Source organism: Microplitis demolitor, chromosome 4, assembly GCF_026212275.2.
Source record: "Microplitis demolitor isolate Queensland-Clemson2020A chromosome 4, iyMicDemo2.1a, whole genome shotgun sequence".
NCBI classification, from domain to species: Eukaryota; Metazoa; Arthropoda; class Insecta; order Hymenoptera; family Braconidae; genus Microplitis; species Microplitis demolitor.
Genome location: NC_068548.1, coordinates 22,416,991 through 22,441,412, shown reverse-complemented (window position 1 = coordinate 22,441,412; position 24,422 = coordinate 22,416,991). Strand labels below are relative to the sequence as shown.

The window sequence follows — 24,422 nt, the reverse complement described above, 5'->3', positions numbered from 1 at the left end:
TATATATATATATATATATATTTATATATTTATATATATGTACATATATAAAGGTATGGTGATGCATGTGTGCAAAAGTCTCCTTTTGCAAGAAAGGTGTCCTGCCTCCTCCAGCAATTCTCCACTATTTTTTTTTTATTTATTTATATCTGTAGTTTATTTTTTTTTTAAATACCATTTATATAAATATATAATCAATACATAATTAATTTATTATATCTTACAATAAATTACTTAAGAAGTAATTATTAAAATTTGTTTTTATTTTGGCGCGAAATCATTTACGAATTTTAAATTTTCTTCAATTTCAAAATTAAAAGGAATTGTATTATTAATTTTTATTATTTAAATGAATTTCACGGTTTTTTTTAATAGCAGCAACAGGTAAAAAAAAATGAATGGAAAATTTTAGTAAAAAAAAATTGTGATATTTATTGGAGTTCAATGAATTTTTTTTTAATATTTTAGTAAACATGAAATGCAAAAAAAATTAAATCGATCAATTGATTGATCATCGGACTTTTACTAAATTTTTTGTCAATCGAATTGAAATGGTAATTTCTTCGAGATAAAAAGAAAATAATTATTGGACAATAGAAAATTTAATTATTATTATAAAACAGTTGAATTTAGTACAATTAGATTGACTAATTTAAAATGGAATTTTTGTGGTATGTAAGAATTACATCCAAGTGGTGTTGCTGGTGTTGTTGCACGAGTCTCTTGTGTATAGATATATAAATGTATATAAATGATACGAGTTCCTCCATAAAGTCGGAGGAGAGTCGCGTACAGAGAACACTTTCACGTGGAGGCTGCGCCAGTAAATATCATGGCCATATTTTCTATCCGCCTCCTCCTACTCCTTCTTCATCTTTACTCTTAACTTCTTACTCTCCAGCTTCTCTCTATCTGATTATTTTCATTCCTTTCGTTTTGCGAGCATTCTAAGATCATTCCTCTCTCATCCGCGAGATAACTAAAAATAAACTCACTTTAAACTATAAATAAAACAAACATTAAGACAACAAACATTTTATTTATTTAAATTAACTGTCGTTATTAAATTAATATCAAACCCTTAGTGTAATTTTATTTTCTTTCAAAAAAAAAATAGTGAATAAAGAACTTTAAAAATAAGCGTTTGAAATTATAAATTGGAACCTGGGTGTCAATATAGAGAAGTAAATATGCCTTTTTTGCACGCACTTTTCTAGCGTTATACGATATATCATGATAAAATTGCAAATATTTTTTTTTTAAGTCAAGAAACTTTATTCTTGGCTAAAGATATTTTTTGTATTGAGTAAAAAAAAAGTTCTTGAATTAAAACAAAAAAAAATTTAAACTAAGTAAAGAAATTTCTCAGCCTAAGTGATTTTTTTTTCAGTTAGAGAGTATTTTTTTCTAATCTTAAGGAATTTTTTTTCATGGTGTGACGAGTCACAACATTTACACATATAAAAAAAAAATTATTAAAAAAAAAAAATATATATAATGCGTATGAAAAAAAAAATAAATGGAGAGAAAATAAGGCGAGTGAAAATAAAAAAGTACGCAGACGTAGTACAAAATAAAAAATTAGTACCAGGAGTCAACGCTAGGCACAGAAGAGCGCTGCAACATTTTCCTAGTTGGAGAGTTAAAATAGAAGTAATAAGTTCCGCTCAAAGGTGTAAAAAAGCTATATACATAGCAATATACAAAAAAACTAAGTTATTACTGACAAGTATCACAAATTTATCGCAAAAACTGAATCAATCCTATTATTAACTCTTAAGTTTAAACAAAATTTTATTTCTTTACGGAAATAAGTACTTTTAATTTTGTCTTTAACTAATTCATTAAACCAATGATATTTTTGAATAATCGATACATTTTACTGTTTCAAAGTAAAAAACGTTTACGAGATCGGGATTTTAGATTTTTAGGTACGGAGAGTTCAGGCGTATAAAACTTGACGTGCGACACGGCAAGTCTCTTCGCATTGAACTTTTCCCCGCACCTAGGATATACGTATCTAACCCCCCGACATCTCCGCTGATGGTCAACAATGTGGTTGATTCCAGCATTTGGCAGTCTGCACTTTTTACAATGCAGACAACCGTTACTATGTTTTTCAAAAACATGTTGTTTGATTTGCCAGGCTTGGGTGTCTGTATTGCAAATAGTGCAGTGAAACTTTCCTCCGTCGATGTCAATGATTATCTGTTCCCACTGGAAAGCAGAAAATTCGGCCCTATTGAAGACTTGATACTACTGCTTTTTGATCTCAAAAGCGGGTACTAACAAGCCTTGAATACCCATCGCGGTGTTAGTGGGATCCTTAAATTTTTCTTTTCAATCGCGATTCTCCAAATAACCTTCGACACCGGTAGCATCACTCGATATAATGAAAACTTACTTTTCGTCTCTTACTGATGCCATGTTGAATTGAAAAGAACAAAAATGTAATATATAATATGATAATATTAAAAAAAATAAAACACTCTTTTCCACAAAAAAATAAAAGCTGTTTTCAACAAAAGAAATAGTATTTTATTGGAAAAAAAGAAAAAACAGTTAAAAGTTATGATTATAATTCATATGATTATGCAGCAAAATGTAAGAGATTTGGTTTTCTTGATCTTTTGATGCATAAATGGTTCAGAATCGTTTCAATTACTGCTTTTCTGTAAGAATTTTTCCACATTTCTGAATTAAATTAAAGATATTAACATATTGTTAATATACATACCCATATATTGTGGGCAAACAAAACGAATAATATATTATCTCGTCGCATGGCGTGTGTCCTGAATAAATTACATGCGGTAACCTTCAAACTTTTAAGCCATTGTATGTATCTTGTTAGTTTATATTATTTATTTTTCAACGGTCGTTGAATTAAATTACATCCTTACATCATTTACTATTATCATTGGAGTTATTTCCATTAAAATTTAAAGTTAAAAGTTTAATATTTTATATTTTATTCACGGAAAAAAATAATCTTTTCAAATTACTGTTTGAAATATCAATCAAGTGCTTAAAAGTTCATGTTAAACATTTTTACATTTTAAATAACGAGTTCTACAATTTAAAGTGATTTGTACACAATAGTATTTTTAAAGAATCTCGTACACAGAAAACAAGGATACCTTGGCTCGAAAATTGCATTTCAGAAGGAAAGATAAAATTTTGTATGAAAAAAAGTTTCCATTAGAATATTCTACCAAGTAGGTCTATCATAGTAATTTTTTAAATTTCATGGAACCGGAACACGAACTGAATTTTTTAAAATTTTATAATCAGTTACTTATTATACTGTCGTTAGAATAGTAAAATTTTTTCGAGTATAGTAAAAAATAACAACATTGAGTGTAAATTCAAAGTCAAGTATGCGTTTATAAATTTCCGGAAGAAATTAAAAGCGAGTGAGTAAATTTACACACATGTACGATAATAAGTAACAGTGGGAAGTAGAGAGAGGAAAAGTATTTTTAAAGTTTATAGAGTGAGATATAAATAGGAAGGGGTTGTTGTTGCTGTTGTGGTGTATATTTATATTTGTAAATGTGCGCATGAAAGAATGGAGTAGAGTAGAGTAGAGAACATACTATAATATAATAGAATATAAAAAAAAAAATAATAATAATAATGAATGCATTCTTGGTATGGTGTTTTTACCGGTATATAACAAACTGTAATGCAGATATGTGTACACACAAAGACATTACTCTCGTGATCTTGGGTGTACTTCGGGTGAAGTCGTGGGACTTTTTCTCACCGTTGTTATACGCAAGATAAGACACACATGTCCACATACACATGTATGTACATATCTATACAATAACAAAAGATCGCGATACACTTAAATTATTTTTCACGTAAGAATTTTAAATAAAAATAAAAAAAATTACTCTGTAATTTAATTAATTATTTCTCGTGTAATTAATGTTTTCACTGCTCTTGGACTTGGTACACAGTTCCTATAGTTCATTTCTTACGTTTTCTTTTTAATTTGAATTGTATTTTAATAATACGATCGTAATTGTCTTACATTACTTTACTTTGATAATTTTATGTACAGCAATATTAAAGGAACATGTGAAAAAGTATTATTGCAAATCGATGCAATTATCGAAAGACTTCAGGAAGAGTTTTCTGTTAAAAAATATCAGTATACCGTTATGTTTATCCTATGATTCAGCATCGATCGTAGGTTGACCATCTCACACGCCATCAGGTTATAGTCCTCTCATATATTTATGTATGTATGTTGTATGTACATATGTGTAGATGTATAGGTGTATAATATATGAATCTAAGATGTCTAAGAACTAAATAGAGATGCAAACAAGCTTTGAGTTATCGCACTTAATATTTATGTGCACTCATTAAGTCATTAAGAAATTAAAAATATTTTAATAAAATAATTTTAAAAATTTTATTATTTATTAGGGACAACATACTTTTAGTTCGAATTTTAAACCTAACAAAATTATTTTAGTAAACTTTTTTTTTTCTGAATAAATCTTTATATTATAGAAAATTTTTTTCTTAAAAAATAGAGTTCCAATTTTGAAAAAATAATTTTTATATGAATTTTCCAGTAATCTGTTAAATATTTGAATAGGCATCATGTTAAAGAATACTAAGAAAAAAAAAATAATATACTCTTTGAAAAAAATTTCAATATTGTAATCAAAAAGAAAATGATATTGTCAACTCGCGGAATTGAATACTTTAAAAAACGGTGATAAATAAATAAATTTTAAGAAACGGTTATCTTTGACAGATAAAGGTGTGTCTAAAAATTTTAAGGATGGATGAGTAATGAATGACATTCGATATGGTACGGCGGACAATATAAGGAAAGACTATATACAACGGATTAAAAAAAAATGTAAAGAGTCATAAGTAGTTGTTTAAAAATATAATTTACGTGATTGTTATATATACATATAGCATTCGCATATTGTACATACATTTAATGAAGAAGGTGGGTGATACGTTTAACGGTATCACTTAAAGTATTCCTATGATGTCAAACCTACGCCATTTCAAACTCGTATTATTACTTTTGGTGCTGGAAATGATAGCCTACAGTCCACATCAGTGTGGCATTATGTATTTAGCGATTATGACAGATAAATTGCTACTAAATTCACAGTTAGATTTGCAATAGTGATATTGTATCATTGATACAGTATATTTTTCAAATTTTTCGCTTCATCTCATTCAATATACTTTTGTTCTTAAACAGTTATCCGGAAATACTGACTCATAAAAATTGTTAAATCAGCCGATATATTAAATATTTTAAATAACTACTTACGGTATCTTTCAATGCAGTAATAGTACGATTTGGTTATTATTGTGCCTCAGAATTTTCGAGATTGATGTAAATAAAAAGCAATAAAAATTCATTTAAAGTATTGCCTACGGAAAAATAACAAGATATACATTTAACGTTTGTATTCAACTCTTTCCTTGTATTTTGCCTTTCGCCGCGACGAATATATAAGAGTCTGAGCGGACTATAAGATTTGTAGAGAATAATTCCGGGTTCATGGCTGTGGGATGTAACAAACAATCACGCGATTCACTTGATCAAGGAATAATTAAATTTTATTTAGTATAAAACTACGGGTTTCAAATAGGGGAATTTCGTTTCATTTATTTTAAATCTCATTCAATTTACTTATCTTAAAGTTCATCTTATAAATCTGAACATTTGATTTATTTGATATTTCAGAGATGTGAATGTTTGGATATCGAGGATCGTTATGATTTATCTCATGAACATTTTTTATATTGTGTAATAAAAAGTATAATGTAATGTCATGAAGAAATAGATGATGAATTTTTAGTTAACAATGTTAAGGAATAAAAATCATTTACGTCAATGATGAAATTAGAGATTTTTATTACGGATTAACTGATATTTTTTTTTTATGAAATTTTTCATTTTGTTTCGATGTATACTGGAAGTATTCAACGATTTATTACTAATTGGTGGTAAAAAATATTTTAAATTTAAAATTTTGAGATCGGAATTAACTATATGTTGGTAAAATATCTACATGACTAGCTTGCCGCGGCGGATACTCGTTGTCTGATATACAAGCGTGACGCTGACAGCGCCATCTTCTTAGGGTAATAGCAGATTGAAAGTCCTAACCTAGGTTGTAGCTAGCTTACCAACCCTGATAGCCAAGTTGGCGAGAAACTGACGAGAAACTTGCAGCCGCAACTGGAACCAAGTTGATCGCCAACAGTTGGTACCTCCAATAGTTGATGGACATTTTCTGAGAAAGTTGGTGGCAAAAGTTGTAAATCCAAAAAGTTGACGATCACTTTCTGAGAAAGTTGGTGGCAAAAGTTGCTTGCAAAAGTTGGTGATCATAAGTTGACGGTAAGTTTACTTTCAATTTCCTCAGAAACTTGCATTCCAGTTGCGGCTCCATACTGCCGCCAACTTTCTGAGAAAGTTGGCGGTAACTTGTAGCCAAAAGTTGCAAAAGCTGAAGTTGTCGATAACTTGTCGTCAAGTTGGTCGGAAACTAATGAATGACCAACTTTTTCTCGATCAACTCGTGTTATCAGGGAACCTGTGCAAATTTAGCGTCTCATCGAAGAAATTGCGAAATCAAAATGACCTGGATTGATAGGTCGAGGTTAGGTCCGTATAGGTCCACCAAAATTATCGTTAGGTCCCCTATAGTTTTTTTATGAATAATTTTTGAAATTTTGTAAAAAAAAAATTTCAATTTAGCACCTCATTCAGAAAGAAACCAATAAATTTGAACATTTTTGCATTCCTTATCATTAGGTCCGTATTGGTCTTTAGTTTTTCATGCTAAAATGAAAATTTTTTTTTTGCAAAATTTCAAAAATTATTTATAAAAAAACTATAGGGGACCTAACGATAATTTTGGTTGACCTATACGGACCTAACGTAGACCTATCAATCCAGGTCATTTTGATTTCGCAATTTCTTCGATGTGACGCTAAATTCGCACAGGTAGCTTACCATCAATTTAACTTTCAGGATAAATGTATTCTCTTTATTCTTTGTGGATAAAATAAAAATTTTTTATCGGTAAATTCGGTGTCTTTACTGCGGTTTTTACTTGAGCCATGTGATGACGTGATGACTCAAGTGAATATTAAACTTTCACTTTTGCTAAGTCCGCATTGGCCAAGTGGTTAAGGCGTCAAGACGTTGGGTTATTTTATGAACTGTGTAGAAGACTCTGATTGTTGAGAGCGTGGGTGCGACCCCAACTCGAAATAATCAGGAAGACCGTCTTTCTACCCTTTTCTACATAAAATTTCCTTTAAAATAATGTATTTATTTCGTACCGTAAGATGGACGGTGGAGGTGTAGCAGGTTCATCTAGGTCATAAAGTACCAAGTCACTTGAAGATCCCTGGTACAAATTCAGGCTATGGTCATTTTGTATTTTAATTTTTTTAATTGAGATAAATATAAAATAAATATACCTAGATTATCTTGACACCCAGTCCTTTTAATTTATAATAAAAGATTGATTAATAATTTTATTTTTCAATTGATTTACATATTTAATTTATTTAAATAGAGCACGTAAATTTAATATAATAATATTTATTCTGACCAATCAATTTGCTAGAGAAACTATGGAAATATATTTTATAAAATTCGTTGAGCTCAGCTAGCTGTCAGGGTATATCTTTTATTTATTTATTCAACATCCCACCCAATTCGATTTTCATATTTTTTTATTTAATTTGTTGCTAATATATATTCTGCTTTGTTTAATATTTTTCCACTCAAATAATTTTCAATTAAAAAGACAGTACTTGACCTGACTCCAATTCAATTTAGTTTTTATTCCAATTTCAATATTCAGGCTTTGATTCAAAATATATACAAAAAAATCACTCGGAATTAAACATCAAACGCAAGTACCTCCATAATTTATAAGTATCTTGCTCAAACTCAGCAAAACAAAAACTTTACAGCTTCAATATCATCCTCTCTGCATAATAAAATCTCTAGTATTTCATCGATATTCACTACTTATCAATAACTCTTCATTTCTCAATGAATATATTTTCCTAATTAATTCAAAAATTTCTTTCACCTAAAAAAAAATATTTCTTCATACAATGTCTATATTTTTTCCTGATATATATAGAGCCCGACTTGACACTAAAACTTTAAACAAAAAAAAAAACTTTTTTTTTAAAACCTCTGCATGACATTCAATTGAAGTTAAATGAAGAGCGAAGATTGAGGGACGTGGATTAAATTGCGGCTAGTACACTTTGTCTGTATGTCTCTCTATATATATATATATATATATATGTATATATGCAGAAGTAGTATTACATATATAGTACATAGTCACAGCATGTGATGGTTGCTTTCTGGGAAGCATCGTAACTGCTCTCGTTAACTGAATTTGGCGAGGGGTCCAAATTAAATTAGTAGACGATTCTTGGGTTATTCACAGCTACCACACTTCATTTTACACCGACACAATTGACACCGTAATAATATATGACATTAACTTCCCTTCATAAAACATAAATAAATTATTTTTATAATTTCATTTCATCTATTTAAATCTTGTAAATTAATTACCAGTAAAATATCACATCTTTTCCTCCCTTTCTTCTAAATATATATTAGCAAGAGTACTTAAACGTTCAAATTAACATTAATTACTATCCATTTAAAATCCGGATTTAAAAAATAAAAAAATATCTAAAAGTATAGACTGAGAATTTTAAATATCACTGATGACATTACAATTCAATTCTACTCAATTCAATAGAACGTATAGTTTTAGATTGAGAGATTGAATAACGTATCGTGATGTAAAAAAATATATAATTGAGACGAGAGTTAATACCCCACAATCGCCTCGAGACAGCTTCGTAGAGTAGACTTTATACTAGTAACTATTATTCAAATAAATTGTTTTCTTAAACATAAATAGCTTACGAGTCTTTGTAATTCTTATTTTCTTATTATATACCTTCTTAATCGATTGTTGCGTAAAGAAAATGCCGTTTAAATTATTTATTCCTTTTTAAAAAAATTTAAATTGTACTTGAAAAAAAATTTATCATATATTTACATATCAAAGGTCGGCATAAAAATAATTAGATAATTAAAAAAAGTAATTAAATGAGAAAGTTTATTTATTTATTTATTTATTTTGTACATGTCATATATTATTAATTAAATATCAAAAGTTTGGGTATGTGAAATGTGAAATAGTTCAAATTGATGACACAAAGTTTTGAATTCGGAGGATGCTTAAGACTTTAGACACTTTAGCTTTCAAATTCGTAAGTTAAGTTTGTGTAGCGTATGAAGGTAAACCGAGTACACGACGTCGACGATGACGAGTCTCGAGTTTGATTCTGAAAGACGTTCTCAAGAGGCCAATCGTCAAAAGTATTCCCATGCCACTGAAACTGAGAGTAAAGCTGCTGTTACCACTCAGTTGTCTTTTTGACACTCATCATATATTTAAATGTCTATAGCTATAGACACAATTACATGTGCAGCCGCTGAATAGTAAATATTTTAAATAGTTATAAAGTTCATACTTGCATCAAAAACTTTTTATCAATTTTCTATGCCCAAAAAAAATTTTTTTTTTCTATTTAATTAACTGGGAATTTTATATCAAAGGTCACGGGCAGCTTTATTATTTATTTATTTTTATTAAATAGTCTTGTCTAATGAGGTCATTTTTATTAATTATTTATTTAAAAATTTTTATATCCGAAAAAAAAAATTTTTCCTTTTTTTAGGGCTGTCATATTTTTTATGACAGAAATTATTACTCTGCAATGGGTAATAGGCAATATAACGAAGATAAAAAATAATAAGTGGCAGTAATATTTGTAAATTACACTCACAAAACGTCAACACATTTAGTGACAGTAAATTTTTTTTTTATTTTATTTATTTTCTTATTCTCAATCTTTTATTTTATTGCCACCTTGCCGTGGTATCATTAAAGTCCAAAAATAATTTTACTGCACAATATTTCAGAAATTTTATAACCCGTTTTCCGTGGAAGAAATTAACTTTTAAAATGTCTGTATCATAATTAAATCCACGGATAATTTAATCATCAATTCAGCAATTTTAGTCATTTTTGCTCTGCTGGCTTGATAACAATTAAGTGTAATAGATTGAATTATGATAAATCATTGATCAAATTACTAATGAATGGATATCGAGGGTACTTCTAATGCGGTATACGTTATAGATATTGTTATCACTACTTCCGGGTGTCTCTGTTACGTTGAATGCACAACTAACTAGTTTTAGTGAGTATTCAAACCAAAAGTTTGCGCTTACCACACAAACACCCTCAGGATAACTGAAACCTTGTGCTGGTTGTCTGCTATAGATATATAGAACTAAATACAGGTATATATATATATTTATAAAAAGATTCGATACCCGAGTTTCCAAGTAAAGCTTTAGTATTACGTAATGCTAAATCGTGTCTTATAAACTTAAACTATCTGAAGATTTAAAACTACAAGCACGTTCTTGTAGAAATAAAATAATTTTAATAATTAGTAATTTAATTTAGCTTATTATTTATTTAAATAATTACAATTATTTATTGTAATCCAGCGAAATCTGCACAGAAAAAATTAAAAGTTACTGAAATTTTTTTTTTTCAAATAAATTAAATTTTTGCCGCCATTTTTCTGCTGTAAAAAATATATCTAGGGAAGGGAGTGAAGGCAAAGTCAGTGTGGGGTAAAATGAGAATAATATGGAGACTTAGAAAAAGACATTTTTTTTATGGGAAACCCATTTTACCCTTTTTTTTTTCGTTGACTGGGAAAACACTTTAAAAAAATTTTTTTAAATTTAATTGCACAGTTTTATTTTACGGGGACTTGTAAATAAAATTTAGTTATAATAAAAATAATAATTAAAATTCTAATCACAGGAGAAACTAAAATACAAGGTGAATACAATAGTATTTATAATTCTTGTTACTATAAACCCAAAAGAGTTGTTTAGCTTTTAAAAGGCCGAGGAAATAGGTATATAACAATATTCACGTGTTGGTGTATAGTTAGAAGGGCCGCCGGCGTTAAATAAAAACGAGGGAATGAGGAAGTACAGAGTGAATATAACAGTGAGATGAGAGAGAAAAAATTGAGTACCTCCAGTTCCTCCTCCCGATTCACCAGCACTAACACCGCGACTTTTAAAACTCAATGTGAAATTATTCTGATGCATAAAATGCATTGTAATCCTCTTTATCTCTTTCTCTGTTGCTCTCGAGGATCGAAATGGGTCTTCCAAAACTAGCGCAATGCTTTTATTTGCCCTGAAGCGTCAGTTTGAGTTTAAACGTGTATATTTAATGACTGTGGTTTTCTGGTAAAATTTTTATCCTATATATCTTCTCGTGTATCTGTCAAACCCTGACCCATGATTATCTCTCGCAAACGTGAGTGAGTTAAAGGCGTCGGAAATAAAACTAAAAAAGCACTAAAAAAAAGAAAGCCAATGGAAAGTATCGAGTGAGTTATAACATCTTCTTCAACTAAGGTGGCTTTTAAGACGTGTCTCGAGCCAAAAGAAACGCGACCAATCGGTCTCTTGGAAATTTTCCAGGACTCGTGGGAATACCGACGTTACTTTCGGTTCATTGGAAAGATCATCAAGACTTTGATACATTACTTTTTTCTTACTCTACCCATTATTAACTCAATCTTTATCTCATTTACTTTTTTTTCTTAGCCCTCTTTATTATATAACATTATTTCTATCCCGCCAAAGCTCCACTCGATACAATTATTGTGCCGTGAAAACTATCGACTGAGTTGCGCTCTACAATTTTATTCCATTACCGATAGTCTCTAATTTAGACTGAAACAAAAGAGAGATAAAATAGAAAAAACAAAAAAAAATAAATAAATAGAATACATTAAACTAAAAGCCACGAAATAATATAATTTAAAACGCTTTCCACCGGTAAACTTAGCGCTTAACGACTTCCATAAATCACCTTCTATACGACAATTGAATCCAACTTTTATTTAACACTCAAATAATCCAAGAATTAATTTTTCATTGTGACAATAATCATTTGTCCGTGTCTTTGTAGAAAAAAATTTTTTAAAAATCTTTTCCCATCACTGGTACAAAAATTTATCCCATCATGTTTTCTACACCACGAAAATATATTTTTTATCTTAAATATTTAGTGGTTTTTTTTTTTTTAATAGATTCCATTAATTAATTACTTTTACATTATAAAAATAAATAAATAAAAAAAAATGAGTGAATGAAGAAAGATCGAGGTAAGGTGTACGCTGGTCCATTCAGTCAGATTACTCCCTACTCTACAACTTTTTCATTTCTCTCAGCATCTGAGCATATCAGTTCTCTTTTACTTCTCTTGAGACTTGACTGTTAGCTCAAAGCGTCTTTCATATATATATATACATATATATATCTTATTCGCTCTTTTAAAAATCTCAGTATACTGCTCAGCCATCTTGGCCCCCCCAAGTCTCGTTCGTCTGCAAAACAACCATCTCCCCTTCTCAAGTATTAACATTCCATTCGCGCCGTCCTTGTCCAGTCTGGAGAACAGCGCGCCAACGTACAGAGCTAAAACGTTTTACGCTTAAAACTCACCGCGTACTCTTTATACACATTATAATACACATAAAACTACCGCGACAACGAGTAGAGGACACATTGCTAACTATTTTCCCGGCTATCGGATTACCTTGAAGAGTTTTTTTATAAAACTGAGAAGGCTCGAAGGACCAAAGCAGCCTACACTATCGCGTTTTAATCTTTTATTTTACTTCCAAGCACAATAAAAAACAAAAAATCCTTTCCGATACACATCAATACATCACAATATATGTATACATACATGTATTTATAAATATACATAGATATAGATATATTAATAATAAAATCACCGCACCTACTGAACAGGCTTGCCCGTAAATGGGAGTGGAGCATCAGATCAGAGAAAGTGTGCAAGAAAGATACTGAATTATGAGCTTTCTTCAAAGAGAACACCCACCAAGATTTAATCATTAACTTATTCCTCTTCATCTTACAACCCACCGACATCAATAACTCTCCTGAAAATTGACCTCCAAATGTATAACATTCAAAAAATAACTAAAACAATATACAAAATTCCTTTGCAATAGAGCAATTTAGATAACAGCAGCTATTGTTATTTCGCGCTTAAGGCTTTTAAATATATTTATCCTGCGTCATACCGGCACGGCTCAATGGTTAGCTCTGAAAAATGGCCATTGTGGTCATGAATCATAAGTCATGAACAAAAAAAACATTACGAATAAAAAAAAAAAAAGCCTTTCACCCTTCGTTTTAAATTACTCGTTAAATTCTCGTGTGACCACAGTCCAATCTTTTCCCCAAAAAATAAACAACAAATAAGAGGAAATAATAATAACAATCATAATCATAATAAGAGCCAAAAAAAACAAGTATTGTGAGGTCGGTTTATTGTTAGACAATGTCGATTGTCAAGTATTCAAGTCAAACAAAATGACAAAAGACCGTTCAACACAAAAGTTTAACTTATGCATCATACAAATACGCTCAATATCTAAATTATGCATTAACATATATATAAATAAGTATATATTAAATAGTGTATAATTAGCGCATCTCGTTAATCAGGCCAATGAAATTCTTTCGTCTTTTCAAGTTCTAGGAACAATTTTTTCATTGAAAATTACTCTGCAATTTAGAGTAATCCGGAGTAACAATAAATTATTACGTCGTAGAGTAAAGTATACTTAATTATAATTTTTTTTTTTGAAGACTACGACACTTCCGGATTACTCGAACGTGGGGTAATTTTGACTAAAAAACCCGCCGTAAAATCAATAAAAAAATTTACCCACTTATTTATGTTTAAATAAACTATCCCACTGCGAAACTATTCCCCTTCTATAAAACCATTACTACTTTTCCCCCTCTCTAAACTATAGTAGTATAGTAGAAACGATCGCAGGTAACGTGCCAGGCAATGGCGGCAGCACCTGGGGAATCGAAATAAACCTCCTGGCCCCAGGAATATTACATGAATTTGAATAAAAGCAATAAGTTGTTCCGATTGGCCGGTTCTTGTATCACTTGACTCGGATTGGCTGTCACCAAACTCTGCGCCGGTACGAGTTAAGATTAAACTTAAATATTTCTTGTTTTACGCTCCACGGTATAAGCACACGCTATTGTGTATAGTAACTACACTATGGTTGTTGGGTTTTAGCTTAGCTGTATGTTGTGCTGCTTCAGTTCAACTCACCTCGGCCCCACGGACGGCGGCCAGGCGGACATTTTGTACGCGAGTTGCGCGCGTACGATAAAAAAATAATAGATCACTGTTTTAATAGCCTATTTTTTATTATCAACCGAAAAATTTAAATCTACATTTCGTATTTTTATTATTACTAATGTTACTCATTAATTACATGTGTAATTACTCTGTTGTCAAGTAATTGCTAGTCTATCACAAGTTTCGGAGTTTAAATTGTCAAATTCGATTAACTATGTGTTTAAAATGTTATTTTTTTTGAACTCGTGACCGTTGGTCTGGATCTACTTGCGGATGCTGGAATCTCTTGAGCGCCTGCGCTCTTTTAACATTTTTAAATAAACCAAAACTGCTGGACCGGCTGTATGTATAGTGTGCATTACATATATATATATGAATGTATGTATGTATGTTGTAACCGTTTTCTTGGATTGGCGATCTTCAGCCACTTCTTGTTCATCTTCAGGCTCCTTAGTTCCTCGTCTTCGGTGTTCGCAATTTCTCGTTGCTAGCAGCATCATCTCGCGGTTCATTGCTGGCGCTTTTAAGATAAATATATTTCGTACGGACCCCAATGCGACATCAATTGCTTTTAAATCTGTGGAATTTTTTATACTTTAGTCTATAGAAGGAATTTAATACTTGTATTTAGTGATATCGTGCCTGTGTATTGATTTTTTGCATCTAATAATAATAATAATAATAATAGTATACTATTATTATTGATGGTGTTTGATGTTCAGTGAAACAAGTGTTACCTGAATAAAATAGTGTGTGTAATTGAGGTGTGTTTTATTGATTTTGAAATCTGGATTACACGGGGGAGTCGGCTTTTAATTTATTGGTTCATAACAAAGGTAATTTTTATTTATTTGTTTATTATTGCAGATGAAAAAAGTCACTTCTATTAAGATGAGTAGGAAACCATCGACTTCCGTTAAAGTAAATGGTTATTAATATGTTAAGATATGGAGATGATATTAAAAGATATGAGGGAATCAATCACGTATAACTGTGCGAAGCGTTTAGTTCCCAGTAGGTTTAGTTTGTAATAGCGAGGAGGAAAACGGGACCGGAGAAGATTATCATTTCGAATACGCTGTTCTATATCTGCGGAAATGTTAATTTTACGTTGGAAGTGCGTATGCGATTACGGGGACTAAGTCGTAGAAAACCGGTACGGTGTCATTAATGTGTCGCGTGATTCACATTTTCCTTTGGGATAGAAGTCGTTTACTTGATCACGTCTTTTATTTGTGTGTAAGCCCCGAGAAAGGCGGATCGTAATCGGTTAAGTAACGTTTTTTTGACGTTTTTTATTTTAGAAAATACGATGATCATTATCATAATCATAAATAAGTTTTATCTTATCGTCAATCGGTTTTTCGATTTGTCACGTTTATGATAATTATTTCTGACACTAAGTATTTGTTAGTCATTTATTTTAGTTTATTGTGTGACGATACAAATAATTAGTTTTGAATTACCCAGTGCGAAATTTGTTTATTAAGATGATTCCGTAGTGAGCAGACGATTAAAAATTTTCGAATTTTATTTTCAATCATTAAATTAAAAAAAAGAAAAAAACTAAAAAAATGCACTTGTAGAAAATTTAAAAAACTATAGGTGCAATTTTTTAAAATATTTTTTTTTTTTTTGAAATTTAATGTTTTTAAAAAAATTCAAAAATTAGACGGCTGCTAATTTATGATAGTAAAGTTAGCAGACATTTGAAATTAAAAAAAATTTTTTTAACAGACAAATAATAAAAAAAAAAATATTTTTAAAAAAATGCACATGTCGGAAACTTCATAAACTATAGGTGCAATTTTTTTTAAAAAAAAAATCAAAAAATTTTTAAATGTCTGCTAATTTTATTGTCATTGCTAATTTTAGTATCATTTCATCAAAGTAAAAATTTTTTTATGGTTTTGTTGATAAAAAAAAATGAAAATGTTTTTTTTTTCTATTGTTTTTATTCATCCATAGTTTCTCTTTGAAAGTTTAGATATGTGTAACATTTGTATGAAATTTTTTAGAGCGGAAGGATATATGTAGTTGAACAAAAAAACAATATCTATATCTATGAATATATATTTGGAGTGATCGGTGGCCGTCTTTTGTAGAGAAAGAAACTCCGTCTCTCGTATTATTTTTTTTTTTTTTTCAAAAAGTTGTAAGCCGGGCTTTTATTTATATTTATATAAAGTGCAGACATGGGAGTACGTAGTGTATGTACTTCGATGATTGCTACTGTTAAAAAAATTTGAAAGACATAGTCGTATGTCGCGTATCGTATATCGTTGAAAACAACTTCTCGTATACTGGGTAGATGAGAATAATGTATAATGTAATGTAATGTAAGAAGAAGACGGTTGTAGTCCGCGATCGTGGGCCATACCAGCGAGAAGAAAAGTCACGGCTTGGAGATCTGCGAGGCACGACCTCGAGCGACGACTTGGCGGCGGATCACGTAACCTTGAAACTCCTCTCGACGGTTCGCGCGTTTAAAAACACACGAGAGACCCTCCATCGTGGCAAGGAATGCGCTCGATTACTCTCCCACCTCACTTTTATTCATATTTTTTACCCATTTTATATTATTATCATCATTATATTTATTTTACTAATTTACATTTTTTAGAAAAATTTTTATTTTTTTTTTTACTAGTTTTATTAAAATAACTTCTCTTTCAACATACTCATAAAACCGTTATTTTATTACATATTTTAAATTCCTCATTCTTAGCTCATAAATTATTTCAATTAAAAAATATTATTTCCCAAGACACTTTATATATATTTTTTTGTCTTATCAATACGTCAATTTAAATCAATGGTAAATAAATAAAATAATAATTTACAACTAATAAAGTTAACATAACAATTATTTAACGTGTTAAAGTAAACGCAGCTTAAATACCTGACATAAAATAAATATAAATATATATGTTACAGACCATTAGCATTTAGCGGGTAAAGTGGAGCTCTCTGGGCTCTCCAGCATTCCAGAAAGTTATTCGATCGCAACATTGCCTGTTATTTGCCGTAATTTTGTAGCTTCTCTTTACACATACCAGTCAACTGGATACTAAATCCACACAACAAAACATAATATATAATATATATAACAGAGAGAGCTAGAAAAAGAGAGGGAGAGAGGGAGTAGACAATGAAGCTCATAATGACGCTTTTCCGTTCTGTTCTGAATCCCATAAGTGCAAGCAATGCTCGTGCGAAATTACCGCTAAAGTTATGAGCCTATCCCTCCCACTCAATCTTCAGCTCAAGCTCCGTTTTTCATCCTTCTACATCGCGCTTATCTTCTTTTGCCACTGCAATTAAATCCCACAGGAAGAGACTCGAGATAAGACTGAAAAAATAAATTTTCATTTTTATTTTTATTTTCATACTCGCTCATAAATATACATTTTGTTTTTTTTTAAATTACTTTGTGTATTCATAAGCTTGTAATTACATAATTACTATCTAGATAATACATTAGTACATTGACCAAACCTCAAATTGACCACAATCACTGATGAACTCCACCTCGTGCACACGTGATTGGCGGCCTGCCAATAATTATATATCTATATATACACTTGTACATATACATATACATATATATAATTACACAGTTTAGGGTGACATATAGGTGCTTTAATACACGAGTATTAAACCGATTTTAGTCGGCTGTTACAAGATAAAATGATACTCGGCTAACAATCGTTTGTCTCTTGTAGATGTACTTAACACACAAATCCATATATATGTATATATGTTACATATATATGGGGAGGATGTTAAATAATTTTATCTAATATATATATATATGCACTGTAGAATGTGCTATTCGGATAATCCGTTTACCGATAGATAAATTGATCCCCCATTCAGTGCCATGCAACATTAATGCTACCCTGTTAATCCTGAATTTCAAATTTTACACCCACCCAGTACTTTATTACAATTATAAATTATTTATTGTTGTGTACATGACATATTATGCTTTTTTAGGACCACACACGGAACGCGATGGTATGAGAGAAGGCGCCGGCAGCGTTGCCGAGGTGGTGAGTTTATTTTATTTTTTTTTTTTATTATAGTTCTGGAAGTGTAAAAATTGTTATTTTAATTAGATACTTAATTACTCTAAATCTAATTAACAAATTATTTTGGAAACTCCGATAACTTACTAAGTATTTTTTTTTAAATGAATATTTATTTGCTAGAGGGCAATATGAAAGCTTAAACAAAAAATATGAATTTATTTTCAAATTGAATTTACAGCGAAACTGTAAATTTTAGAAAAAAATGTTTGAAACAAAAATTGTAGGAAATTTAATTTGCTACAAAAAAGGTCTAGACGTTGATTGACGTATCTGTGATAGATTCAAAGTTATATAAAAAATAAACAACGAATCAATTTATTTAAAATTGACATCCAAATTTTTTTTATTTTAGATTGCAATTACATCGAAACAAGTAGACTTACGTAAAAATGTAATGAGACCTTTTTTGTAGAGAATTTAATAAGCTACAAAATAGTTTATATACATTTTTTTCATATTTCTATTAGTTTAGGCCGAATTTTAATTTTCTTAACATAACTTTTAAACTTTTTTAAAATTATCATCTAATTGATTTTTTAAAAAATATAGAACCATACTATACTATTTTATTTCACATCTCAGTAGTTTTTAATATCTCTAGAATCATACATTGGAAAGTTGACAAATATTTAAAAAATTCCAATATATGAAAAATTCAAATACTCGAATAATTCAAATTACTGAAAGGATATTTGATTATAACTTTAAAGTGCATAAATATTTTATCAGTCAGAAATGATTGTCTATCATGAAATATAAAAAAAAAAATTTATAACATGTATTTCATTTTAATGATATTTTTGACAAGGAAAAAAATGCGTTACCGATAAAATAAAATATTTTGTCGATTCAGAAAATTTCAATTTCATAGTTGAGCAGCTAACAGACGTTTTGCACTGTTTCTCGCGGGTACGTGACGAATGTCTGAACCTATACGTGAACTTTTAACCCCAGAATTTTTTTTTTCAAAGTACAAGTGTCAACAATTGACGCCTCACATTGAGAGTCGGATAAATAGGGATAAAGATGAAATATCTGTAGAAGTTATATTATTTGAAACTCTTCCCAAGTCTCCGGAGACCAGTTGGCAAGTAAAAATGTGAGGGAAAAGGTGCCATGTGTAGCACATTTATATAAACAATCCAAGTTGTGACCACAAGAGAATTTGTTATGTACGTCAAGTATATTTGTTGACGATAAATTTGTGTGTCAATATGTCAGTATTGTCTTTTATTTTATTCGCATTCGCATTGCTGAGAAATCGTGATGTAGGCTACTGGGTCAAATCAAATTTATTTAGAGTTCATTATTTAAATATGCTATAGTTTTTATTTTATTTCAATTTATCAATACACTTTTTATCATTAATGTCAATATCCGTCTTCTATTATCCGTAATTAATTCATCGGACAAAAAAATTAACGGAATATTTTATTCAGATTAAATTTTTTAAGTTAAAAAAAAAATAAATTTTATGATGAAAATAACAAAACTAAAAATATATATAAATCACTGTACGATATACATAAATATAGAGATGGATAATCAACGAGAGCGTGGAAATTCCACATGACCGAATCACCGGATTCGCTGGTAATTAGAGAGACGTATAACGTACATATATATATGGATTTATATATACATATATGTGAACAGAGGCCGGTGGCATTAATTAGTGCGGGGACGCGTGACCGTGCGAGAAATAAATGCGCCCTAGCTTACAACTTGTCGTGTGGCCCGATCAGATGAATAATTTGCGCCAGCCGTGTGACTTCTTCACTTCCGGTCAGCCTTTCTCTCTCTATCTTTCTGCCCCTTTTACATTGCACACAACACTTTTATTTGCAACCAGGCTTTACTCCAAAACCCAGACACCAGATACCGAATTATATCCCTACGAAAAAACTTTCAGGTTTTGTTCATTTTTTTTTTTTTTTTTTTTTTTTTTTCATTGGAAATCCATCAATTTTTTTCCCGGTTTTTTATTCATGACTTTAACTTGTAGATATTTTTATGAAAGATAAGTAAATGTGTTTTTGATGACACGGAAAATTGTATAGTAAAAAATTTCATTTTTTTTTGTTAAATTTGCATTTTCGTGGGAAAACGGGCAAAAAATCGGTATCAGTGATAAGCGATCCATCTAACGCACATCGCGGAAGAGATAAAAGAGTATATAAAAATTAAAAAAATAAGTTTGAATGTAGATAAGGGCGATGGGGACGTGCTGAGGACGTGTAACGGGTGTCCAGTGGGAATGTCATGGGAACCCGCGATTAAGTCGATCCTTCAACCGCGAATATTCTGTACTATATATATGGATATATTATATGGTATATAGTATATACTCTACACTACTCTACTCTACTCAGTACGAAAGGAATGGAATGGAAAGTGGAATCGCTTATTCCCAGACAATCGTGCATCCTCTCGCTGGATTTTATTATTATAACTTTTGTCTTGGTAATCAGGTCGGCGTAAGTCGTGTCACGACTACTTTTTTTTCCATCTTATAATAATTTATTTATTTTTTTTTTTACTCTGCACTTTATAACAAATTGAGTCATTTATATTTAAATAAAAAAATTTATATTTTTTTATTTTAAATTAAAATATTTTCTTACGGCAGTAATTTAATAACAGGTGGGGTTTCATTGTGAGAAATGATTGTTAAAAATAAATCTCGTAGTAAGAATAAAATATAAATGAAAAAATTTGAAAGCTTTATAAAAGAAGGACCTGACACTTGCCAGACCTGACCTGCCTCTTACAGTTACCCAGATGTCTACTGATGCACTTAAAAAAAAATAAGAAAAAAAGGTTCAGTTGTTGTATAATCCTGGACCATTTATCCGTAACGTAGGGACGACAGATAGACGAATAGACAAGCGGACAAGTGGTTTCACTTTGTGTGCCGCTCCAAAGCATTAGACATAGCATAGCACACTAAAGTATAGATGTATAGAATATAGATTTTCACTCGTCATATCTATAGTTAAGTAGTCTGCACACACTGAAAACTTTTGACAAGCAAAGCCACTATGGCATTTTATACATTGCATTAGTGAACTACAATATACAAACCCAGTGGCTCTAAAGTAAAGTTTACAACAACGAATAGAATAGGAGTAGACAAAATAATGCTAGAATCGAACTCGGCACACTAAAACGTGCTCTGAGTCGCTTTGGCTCTTCCAACGTTATTGTATATATATATACTTATACACATAGATGTGTAAGAGAGACTGCACTACACTACACTATGCCCCCTTCGTATTCCAAGTTCATTCTACAGCCGACCTGCTTTCTCCGCAGAAAGCTGCGTTCACCTGACAGAGAAAAAATGAAAAGTCTGTCGGCAGACCCTACGGCACAAGAGAAGCTCGACAAACAGAAATATGCATTCAAAATTCAATTTATACACATATATACAGGTTTTCATCCAATTCTCACCTTGTTTTTTATTGTATTCTATTTATCGTGTCCATCCCCAGTCAAAAAAATTTTCATCATAATTTTTTACCACTCAAAAATATATACTAGATACCCATTTTTATTTACGACCGAAAATTAAAAAAAAAAATTAACTCCGTTTTTAGTGCTCGTGATTAAACACTAACGTGCTCGTTTTTAATTTTCAATAAAAATTGAACACTTTTAAAAATAATAAATTAATAAACTTTTTTTTCATAGTAAAAGTATTCCAAAGCGATAAAAAAAATTATAAAATTCAAGGTAATATATACATCAATAAAAGTTCGAACGGAGAATTCGATGCATAGAAATGAGCCGTAAATTCCAAAACTAGTCTATATCTAGTACCGGTCGTCTAGGAAACTTGTCCTCAGCTTCGTCGAATTCACAATATATAGACCATGCCATTATATTTATATATATATATATATATACGTATTCCCATACACAGAAGGGAGAAAACTATTCCCGACTAGACCTACTATAGTAGTACCCATCAAATATTCTATTCCACCTTACAAGTCAATCTAATTTTCATACCACAATATCATATCATGAGATATAATATATCATTCACACAATTCTCTACTCAATCATACTCATCCACTTTATCACTTGGAACCATATCACGGACTGCTAAAAAAAATTAGCGTTTCGCTGGTGCAGTGCAATATGTACGTTAATGAATATCCTGAGTGGTTTATTGCTCAACATACAACATGTAGGTTCTTAGCTCGGGTTGTTTGGTTCTATAACACTGCACATATATATAATACTTTTGTAGTCGAAGCATTAATACATAACATTAGCGTCGATACGCGTACTCGAGATTAAGTACTGGGACTTAACTCTCTGAGACTTGGAATAGAAATAAACGAGTGACGGAATCATAATGTTGAGAAATGCTCACAGGCATGCGAAAACACTTTGCAGAACACGTAACACATGACACTTAAAATGGATTCCTGGTTATCGAATATATACCTAAACTTAATTTCCTTAACTTGAAAACTTTTTAGTCTAAAGTCTGCAGTCTGCATCTTTAGTTTTGTCTCAACGAAACTTAAATTCAAAGATTAACTACAAAAGAGTACTTTCACAGTAGACGGAGTTTATTTAGTATCAAAAGTATTTTCTTGACTTTATAAACTTTTAATAGGAGCAACACTTAATCTGTTTAATTAATTCGATATTTATTTGTATAGAGCAGATTTTTTTTTTATTTTATTTGAGTGAAAGAGTTAAATAAATATATAAAATATATAAAGAACAAAAACCATTAACTCTAGATAAATACGTGATTTCGTTTAAATTTATTTCAATTGAATTGAATCGTTTTGTATTTCGCGCGGTTGTAATGGTTGACTTATACTCTGATATATTTTTAACACACATGGAGTGAAAGAGAGAGAGTGGAGTTAAACAAACAGTAAAATTTCACACGCTTTGATTTTATTAAATAGTCTATAGGTACACAGAGTTTTAATTAAATAATTGCTACCGTTTTGAGTTTATAATCTGCCGGTTAAATATTTCGCGAACAGTTCATTGTTGGAGTTTGAGATATTTTTTATTATTTTTTTTTTTTAATCAGTTTTTTTTTTTTTTTTATAACCATTTTATGAGTGAATATAAATTTAAGTGATCAATAATCTGAATTTATTATCAATTTATAATGTACGGACAAATTTTTTCCACCACAAATTCAAATTTAGTTAAATTATATATATATTTAAATATTTAATTTACTAAATATAAATGCTAGTTAAATTTTTTTAATTAAAAAATTCAAATTATAAATAAATGAAATTTTAATTCTTGAATAAATTTTTTTTTAATATAAAAAAAATATACTCAGTGATGCAATGAATATATTAATTTAAAAAATTTGATTAATTAAATTAAAAATATTTGTCGTCATAAATATTTATTAAGAAATTAATTACAAATAAATAGATATGTTTCGTAATTTTTAAATTTGAAATTTGAGAGAAAATGAAAAAAAAAAAAAAAATAAAATATTCGTATAAAATAATTCTTTTTAGTATAAAAAAAAAGTTGACTGATAGTATTACGTATTATTAAATTTTACACAGCAGTTTTGTTTTGCTATAAATGTAATCGTTGGTATAGAGCATTTACATGTGCCATAAAGTACTTCCTTACTAGTACCAATGAAATACAAACCGCGTCTCGGATCCTCGGTAACGGAGTAGGATTCGTGGGGATGGGAATTTTGTATCATCAAATTAATTTAATAGCTAGATAATAAAACAACCGATCGATTCGCATTCATTCAATAAATTACACTTTTTTACCGCTTTTTTTTATTGACCCACTACAAATTTCAATCAATGAATAAAATACATTTTCTATTAGTTGACATAAATGATCTCTTTTAAATATTTTATCTTGACATATATACCAATTAGTAATTCACAATCGCTACGCGACTGCCCGAATATATCAATCACTAATTGAATTA

The 24,422-nt window shown here is 30.1% G+C and overlaps 1 protein-coding gene across 4 annotated transcripts in view; it reads left to right on the top strand.

The window, feature by feature from the left end:
• The window catches only part of LOC103577409 (dual specificity protein kinase splA), an 84,798-nt gene that overhangs the window by 10,884 nt on the left and 49,492 nt on the right, over positions 1 to 24,422 (top strand). For 3 of the 4 annotated variants that reach the window (XM_014444360.2, XM_014444359.2, XM_053737894.1), the window contains one exon: positions 18,369 to 18,424. In XM_014444360.2, the coding sequence (XP_014299846.1) occupies positions 18,392 to 18,424 (33 nt within the window). In that variant the 5' untranslated portion in view covers positions 18,369 to 18,391. Of the gene's footprint in view, positions 1 to 14,353; positions 15,206 to 18,368; positions 18,425 to 24,422 lie in introns of those variants that run through there. The other variant, XM_014444358.2, reaches the window with a different exon arrangement.